Source organism: Chrysemys picta, chromosome 5 (assembly GCF_011386835.1).
Source record: "Chrysemys picta bellii isolate R12L10 chromosome 5, ASM1138683v2, whole genome shotgun sequence".
In the NCBI taxonomy this organism is placed as follows: domain Eukaryota; kingdom Metazoa; phylum Chordata; order Testudines; family Emydidae; genus Chrysemys; species Chrysemys picta.
The window spans coordinates 80,861,717-80,870,171 of NC_088795.1; the positions used below are offsets into that span (position 1 = coordinate 80,861,717).

Here is an 8,455-nt window from a genome sequence, read left to right on the forward strand (position 1 = left end):
AGAGCTGTTCTCTTACGTTATTCATCATATACTGAAGCTGTTGGAGTTCTTGTGATATTTTAGCTGCTAATCACTTTAAAGATTTCCTTAAACTTATTTTCTAATTCTAGGGAGAAGATAGCTTACTTCACAAGAGCAAAGATCAACATACCATCCCTACCAGCAGATGATGTATAATTACATTTTTCATTGAAGTATTTTTCCACTTGCTCATCTTTTTAGATGAACGTTTTGTAGTTGTAGCCTCCTGCTTTTAAAGATCTTCTATTTTACATCCAACTATAAAGATGTTCATTTGTAAAATACAGCGAACTGAGTTCTTGTATGTGAAAAGGCGCAGAAAAACAAACAAACCACAACTACCAGAAAACCAAAGTAGAACAATTCTGGTACACCGATGCTAATTTTGTACAGTTTGTATGTATCGCATGTGTGCTCTTATTTTGTAAAGATGGAACAAAGGAAAGTGTGTATCCTGTTGAACCGCACTGTGTTGAGAAATATTACGTTCAACAGAAGATTGTTTATCTTTTCACTATTTTCACGTGAGCAGACTGTGAAGATGGCTGTTATGCCATGCAATATTTTTGTACAAGTGTGACTTTTATAGTTTGAAATTAACCATGAATGCAAGCTCCTTTCCAAAACAGCAAGGCTGCCTCGTAACAGGTGCTGTTTAGATTTCCGTCACCTACATTGGGATTTTGTTTCTGAAAACGATTTCTTGATTGTCCTTTTTATTTCTATGAAGAAAGAACATGGAATACTGAGTGCAGGAATATCATTTTGTGAATGTACAGTACTTTGGGCTGCACTGTACAGTACTTTGCATCTGCAAGGTGGGGTGGGGGAAGGGAAGGGTAGACCAGTAACCCTAAAACCTCTTATAGTGAAACTACCAAAAGGGCAGCTGCTTTCTGAAACTGAAGCTGAATCAAATTCACATCAAGGTGTTTATATATGAGTAGTCATACCACTGCGCTGTAAAATCTTACATTTAAATGTAACCTTTTGACCTAAATATTTTTTACATACTGCTTGTTGACAAAAGTAAACAAGATCAGGTTCATGAAAAATTAAATCTGTGCTGTTGTCAGAAGAGGAAAAACTACCCATCAAATTCATAATGACTCCACTGACTCAAGTACCAGAAGTATTGTTGGTATAGAAATCCATACCGGAAAAGTCTGTGACCTAGAAAACCAAATATTTCAGTAGGATTTGTACTACAGTTCTCATTATTTTTTTTAAAGTAAATAAAACACAAGCTGTTTTTCAGAATAATGATGGTTCAAGTTGAACAAGCTTAAGGAGTAAATGTGAACAAGATGTCTATCAAAATAGAATTTTAGCTTATCTGACCAGACTTTTTTGTTACAAAATGTGGGTGTGCTTGTCATAGTCCCTGGGGAAGCATGCTACTGCATCAGATGTGGAATAAAGCATCTACAACACACTGTTTGGTAAAACAAAACTTTGTGGTTGATCTTATCGCCAAAACGATGTAACTAAACTTGTATCTACAGTACATAATCTCTGAAGATTTTTGAAAAAAATGTTAAATTCAAAGTTGTTTTTTTTTTAATTCTGTGGATAGAATCTTTGTCTTTAACCTACAGATTATATTGACAAGCCACCTATACATAGTACTTCACTTTTCCAGAAAGTAATTAGTCTTGTTGAAAGATGAAGAGAACATAGCTACAATATGTTTGCAAATGACTTCTAAGTTCAAGGTAAGAAAATTCTGTGCCTAGAATCTTTTGTTAAACACATCAAGGATTTTCTTGTGCTACACAAATACATTTATTATTTCAAATCCTTTAAATGTATAACTGGATGCCACACAGTTTTGAACAAGTGCCAGTCAGGCCAACTGACTGAGCATAATTCTTCATGGATATCCATTTATTGCTGTTCTCTCTCTCTCTTTTTTTTTTTTTTTTTTTTTTTAAGACTACTAGAAACAAGAAGATATGATTCATGCTTGTGAGATCAAATTTTAAAAACAAAAGTTTGACATTTAATGTAGAGGTGAAATGAAGGTTGACTGTTTCAGCTTCTCAGTTTGATTATATAAAATGTTTGTAGGATGTGTAGAATTGTACCGTATGATTTATTTTTTTATTTATTTACAGTCTTATTTATGTTCTGTTAAATATAGTTCAGTTCTGGCCATTTAAAATGTTTGACGTTAAACTATTGTGGGAAATATTTACAGCTTTCTAAATTCTTGCCAGACTAGCTGCTGTTTGTTTATATGTTGAATGACATTCAGAGGAGTATAAAAAAATAAATTCTGATTAGGTGTGGTCAAGACTGTAAAGTTCTCATGGCTTTAGTTTGCAAAATTTTCTCATTTTTAAAATGAGACAGACTTAAATGTATAAGCTCTTTCTCCTCACTTTCCAAATCATTAATAGTGTTACCAACTTATTTATAGGCAGATTTTAACAATTCTGGGGGGTTTGTTTTTGTTTTTACTAATTCAAGTTATTCACACTGCTGAAACATTCAATAGACTGAACTAAAAGTGGATATGAACAAACCATAAAGTTCAAATTTATAAATATTACTCTTAAAGAAGTAGAGTTTACGCTGCACAGGGGCTAACGAATATAGTAATTAGTTCTCATGTTTCAGTTATCAGTATGTAATTGCAATTGTGTATATCAAAATTAAGTATTACAGGTACAAAACAATATTATTGTTTAGCCAAATGAACAAAGTTCAGCAGAAATTGTTATAGGATACAAATCAAGTAATTTTAAAAACTTTTTTACTATTGCTATGTTTATACTGTATTAAGTATCGAATGCTCAGGACTGAACTAAATATTTAATCAGGTTATATTCCGAATGTGTTTCTGTTCTAATTTTGTCTGTAAAAGTATGCAAATACATCACATAGATTAACTTTCGTCTCTGCACTTTCAATGTGTTTCAGTGATTTGAAAAAAATAAAAAATGTTAACAAAGCTGTTTTGTAGACTAGTGTTTAATTTTAGTGAATTCTTTGATTTCTGGGCTGTCTCTGAGCTCTTTGCAAAAGCAGATGTTCACTTACCATTTTTGTTAACTTCAGAAAATCACTGCAGTGTTACTATCAATCACTGCTAATCCTTAGGATTGTGGCATATCATGCTGATGAAAGTGCTCTCGTCATTTTTCACTTAAACTCCATTGTTAATGTCCAAGTAGGTTCACTGCTCATCAAAATGGTGTATAATAGCTATGACCACAACCATCCAAAGTGCAAACTTCCACATGTGGGCAACTCAACTCAGTATTGTCCTGGAATCTATTCTAGGCCTGAGGCTTTTATGAGCTACCGTTTGTGCCAATGCATGTGGTGCTTTTGTGATAGAGAAAATTGAGGTCTGTATAAATTGATAGTACCAAAAATATATTTACATGTGACATAAGATAGGCTTGGAACGCTGGACTCCACTTCTACCACATTAACCTCCCTCCTCTGCTCTCTGTCACCCCAGCACACAAGAGAACAGAGAGACTGAGGTAGAGCCTCAGATGGTGTAAATGGCCATAGCTCTGCTGAAGACAATGGAGCTATGACTACTTGCACCACCTGAGGAGCTACCCTACTAGGTCTTACATAAACATTTTTAATGGACACCTAGAACTTTCTTGCCCATTACCTTCTTGTCACAGCAAATCCACCAATGCAAAATATTTAGGCTGCTTAAGTGTTGGAAATACGTAAGTCAAAGAAAAATGCTTGCTTAATTAGGTAAATTAAGTCACTGGGAGTTTTTTCCATTTAATGTAATAGAATCAGGCCTATATTCCGTAATAGGAAATCCAAAACTCATACTTTAGATCCATAGTAAGTTATTTTTATATGACAGATACATTGATCAACACGTGAAAATGTGTGGTAACTTTTTAAACTAAACATCCATATATTATGATTTTGTATCTTATTTACCAGATCTGCACAGTCATAAACTGTATTATCATATAGGCAGATACAATCAAAGTAATTATTCTAGTCACTGTTAAGTTTCAATTGTTTTTTCTCTCCACACTGAACATGAAAATGGTTTACCAGACTTGCAGGAAGGATGCAGTTTTCAAACTTGGTGATTAAAGGGAATAACAAAGTTTAAAAAAAATCTAACACCTTGTAGGTGAGGTGGTTCATCTGTGTCAGATAAACCTACAAATCCTGAACTGAAAAGTTTGATTCTTCTAGTAGAGTCTTAAAGGAAACTGATATCTGCCCTTCTTAAAGTCTCTTAAATGTTCAGGTCTATATTTCCAATTTACAAATGTTAATAGGTATCTTGAATTTCTGCCACTGCATAACGAACTGACAATTTGTGATCTTTAGTTGAACAAGCTGTGCATATAAGTAATGACTCCTTGCATCACAAGAATCTACCAAACCAGCCAGAAAATAGTGCATCCCCAAATTCCCATCTGGGACAATCTCCAGGATAGCCTCATTCCAAAATGTCTGTGTTATAACATGGGTAACACAAGAAACTGGGGGCAAGATTCAAATTCCAGATATCCGTAAAAGTATTCCTTTATGCAATAAACAGTCATTTCTTTAGTTCATGTTGTGAAGCTCCCATTTTCAGGCAGTCCAAAAACTAGAGATCAGAAGACTCAGTCCAAGCCCATTTGACGTAGACACTAAAATCCTGAACTCTGCAGGCAAAGCTAATAAAGAATCAAAATCCTTGCACTGTGTTCCTCTTGATTAGTCTTGAACAGTACAGGTTTCCCAGAGTCCCATGGTCAGTTAAATCCAAATTGAGATTTTTCCAGTCTGACATAAGCACCAGTTAAAACTTATCCTAACAAAAAATAATAAAATTCCAGCTAATTGCATCCTACTTATGTGGGCTAAATCCATTTTAATAATAGAGTCCAAATGCTTTAGGAATATCTTACCAACTACTACAGATACATTTTCTGTTTAGTGCTTGTTGCACTAAACATAAACTTTGTAAACTGTGGAATATTTCCCCCTCTTTTCTATGCTATTTCATAAAAGGACTTTGACAGATCTAGTTTTATCTGGTTCCATGTGGATTTGTTTTGAGTATAGAGAAATAACGTGATAAATCAGTAATTCAAAGATGTGGCTGCAACTGGGCTCATATTCCATTGGTTTTGCTTTGCAGAAAATAGCTTGTCTTTTAACAGAAAAGCATACGCTAAATAATAGTGACCTATTAATTAATAGTGATTGTTACTATTTGGGTAACAATACTCCAACCCTTTTCATTAAGTAGTTTTTAATAGTTCTGGGTATTTTTAATTAACTCATTATTTAGGATGATAATTCATAAACTGAATAATTCACATTCCGTGTATTTGGATAAACCCATGCAAACTTTATATATTTTAACAAATAAGGTTGTCTGCATATAGTAAAATAAATGCAGTATTTCTCAAGTTTTAAGAAGTATATTTGTTTAAAATCAAACTATTTACATGTACAAGAACTGCTGCTACATATGAGAAAAGTTTAACAGAAATCTTTCATTGAATGCAGATCAAGTGTTCATTATTAAAAACTCAATTCCTATACTCTATAAAATAGCAAATGCTTATGAGCAGATTAACTCTTTTAACTAGGTATTTTTCAACCACTCCTGGCTCTTTAATTTTTTTCTTTGTATATGAAATATGCAGATGCCAGAACATCCAGGTTAACTTTTGTCTTCTTTTCCCGTATTAGGTTGGTATAACAAATGACTAGCTATTTTGGGACAGTGGCCTGTGATGCTGATGAAGTACATATAGCATTTTTAAGAAACTAAACGTGCTTTAAATAAATCTAGTTCTCTGCAAGTCTTTTTAGGGTTTGGGGAATTCACAATTTTCCTGGATAAAGAAACACAGTTCCTACACGGAGATCTCCTTCTCTCTGTAGCAAAAGTCTATACCCAGAATACAAGTATTTTTAGGCTATTTTTAGAGATGAAAAAATGTTACTGGATCAGATAGGTGGATGGCTGTGCCATAAGGAGTCAAAAGCCTTTGAATTCCACTTAACTGGTTTCATATGAAAAGGAAACTTACATTTTCGGCTCTTAACCAACATATAAGAGAGCAACCTTATATATTTTGGGGGTCTACAGTTCAGCTTTAATAGCAAAACAAAGTAGTGGTTCTTCTCTGCAGTAATGATAGCTTTAATGTCCTGCTGTGAAACAAAAGGTTTAACGGTTTTGCGCCCCTCCCTACCCCCGGGGCGACAACACTACTTTGAAATAACAATTACAAGAAGAAAGAATTAGACACACAACTTTAGTGAATCAGCTAAGTAACAAAGAGTCCTTTGAATCATTATTGGAACAAACTTCTGCCTTGCGCTCAAGTTTGAAAAGAAAGAGACGACTTTCTGTACTACTTAAACTCCTAGATTTTCAGGACTATTTTCAGTTTCCAAGTGTTGACAGTGATCTTGCATTTCTGCTACTGTGTAATGGACTGAGGATGGATGGACTTCAGTTGAACAGACAGTGCAATTAAGTAGTGACCCTCCTAGTATAAGACAAAATCCAGCAAACCAGCCAACAAATAGTGCTTCCCCAAAATCCCACCTGGGAACAATATCTGGGATATTCTCATCCCAAAATTCCTGGACTGTAGTGTGAGCAACCCAAGAAACTGGGACTATGGCTGTAATTCCTGATATCCAGAAGAGTGTTCCTCCAAGCAGTAATAGCCGTTTCTTTAGTTCCTGTTGTCTTTCACCGATCTTCAAACAGTCCAACCCAAAACCTGAAAGCACGAGGCCCAAAAGTCCTAATCCATTTGAAACAAACATCAAAATCCTAGAAATCCTAAGCTCTGGAGGCAAAGCTAAGAAAGAATCAAAATCCTTACATTGCATTCCCCCTTCCTCTTGGACAACACAAGCTTGCCAGAGTCCCATGGTCCAGATCTCCAATTCATTTAATTCTAAATTGAGATTTTTCCACTGAGGTAAATAGGTAGTGAGACAGGATAGAACCCATCCCAACAGAGAGAATAAAATGCCACTTAATTGCATCACAGTTCTGTAGACTAAAGCCATTAGAAGAGCACAGTCCAAAAAGCTTTAGGAGGAATGTCTCTATAAGAGCTGATATCTTTTCTGGTGGTCGGAGCTATGATGATCTTAGTTCTTTGTGCCCTGAATATAAGCTTAGATATTAACCCTTTGAAAACTCTGAAACACTTTTTTGTTCTTCATGAATATAATGTTTCATGTAAAGGACGAAAGCCTAACTCATGGTTTAGCAGAGTCCTTCTGATAAAGATTTGATCTGTTACCTTCCAATTTGCTTGGTAAAATTATATCCCAATGCCTGATGATTACAAGTCTGAGGATGAACAAAGAAGGCTCTATGACCCCTCACCCTAAAATACAACAGAAATCTTTGTGCTTCAATACGGATTAATTAGATTTTAAGTGGTGATAAAAAGCCAGCTCTGTCTGCAACAGGACTTCATTGTAATAGCAAAATTTGAGATTTCAGGGATTTAAATCAAGGCCTTGTAAAGAAAGGTAGGACTGTTTTCCTATAATCTTTATTCTTAGACTTCCTCAACATACACAATGGCTTATCCTCCACTCTCCTGTTCTATGTCACAAGCACTGGGAAGACTCTCTGTAAAAGGTCCTTTTATGTTTCATTTTTTCTATGTTTCTCCTAAAATAGGCTTTTTTTTTTTTTTTGATGACTGACCCATTTAAGGGTCAAAGGAGAAGTGAGAAAATAATCAAAGTATCATAAAGACAGCAATTCATTAAAATTCTAGACTCCCACCCATCACAATGAATTCAGAGCAGATCTTCAGTTGTAAATTGAAGCCAATGCAGCTGTGACAAATCTAAATCAGTTGAAGTTGTCCCTTGTACTCTCTGGGCCTAGTCCTGCAAGGTGCTGAGTATTTGCTCAACTCCAATTAAAGTCAGTGGGTGCTGAGGTTGTTTCCTATTCCTGGCGGTAGGAAATGCCCATCACCTTCCCATATTAGGCCCTAAATAAGCATGGTCAGTCGGAAATCATGGAACCGATATATAGCATCATGCTTTTGGCCTGGTATGTGTTTCTCTGAAATCTATTTTTTTTTCTCATCCTGATTGAGGGCTGTTCTGCATAGCTTTCCTCCTGGCTCTTTGAGGTGCCACAGTACAGCTGCTCATGGACATAGCACGGCAATGTACTATAGCAACAAACCGGGAGGAACTTGCTCATTGCTGCTGTGTCAGGAAGTGATCCCCCTGGAGGAAAAGTGCATCAATCAGTGTCACACCAATGGGCTCCTGTGCCTTTGTAGCCTATAGAACACCTTAGGGTACCATCTCAGTCATTAATACTCAGACAACCACAAAGGACCACTCACGGACTCCATTCTGCAAGACATCTTTCACAGGTTGGGGGTGCCTGAGTTTAGATCTGTTTGTGTCCAACCACCATAGGTTC

At 35.6% G+C, this 8,455-nt stretch overlaps 2 protein-coding genes and 1 pseudogene across 6 annotated transcripts in view; 1 reads left to right on the top strand and 2 right to left on the bottom strand.

Moving 5' to 3' along the window:
• Positions 1-2,977, top strand: part of WWC2 (WW and C2 domain containing 2) — a 156,296-nt gene extending 153,319 nt beyond the window's left edge. For all 5 annotated transcript variants that reach the window (XM_005281937.5, XM_042842067.2, XM_005281936.5 and 2 more), the window contains one exon: positions 111-2,977. In XM_005281937.5, coding sequence (XP_005281994.2) covers positions 111-177 — 67 coding nt within the window. In that variant the 3' untranslated portion in view covers positions 178-2,977. The remainder of the gene's footprint in view (positions 1-110) is intronic.
• A 1,219-nt stretch (positions 2,978-4,196) lies between these two features.
• On the bottom strand, positions 4,197-4,891 carry LOC135983697 (claudin-22-like; annotated as a pseudogene).
• Positions 4,892-6,245: 1,354 nt separating this feature from the next.
• Positions 6,246-7,123, bottom strand: LOC101951452 (claudin-22-like). Its single transcript, XM_042841766.2, has one exon. It carries the CDS (start codon positions 7,057-7,059, stop codon positions 6,391-6,393), a length of 669 nt encoding a protein of 222 aa, XP_042697700.1. The 5' UTR covers positions 7,060-7,123; the 3' UTR covers positions 6,246-6,390.
• Positions 7,124-8,455: the final 1,332 nt, after the last annotated feature.

What these genes read in the sequence shown, in the direction of transcription:
- LOC101951452 (XM_042841766.2), bottom strand. Translation starts at nt 7,059, where the DNA reads ATGGCTTTAGTCTACAGAACTGTGATGCAATTAAGTGGCATTTTATTC.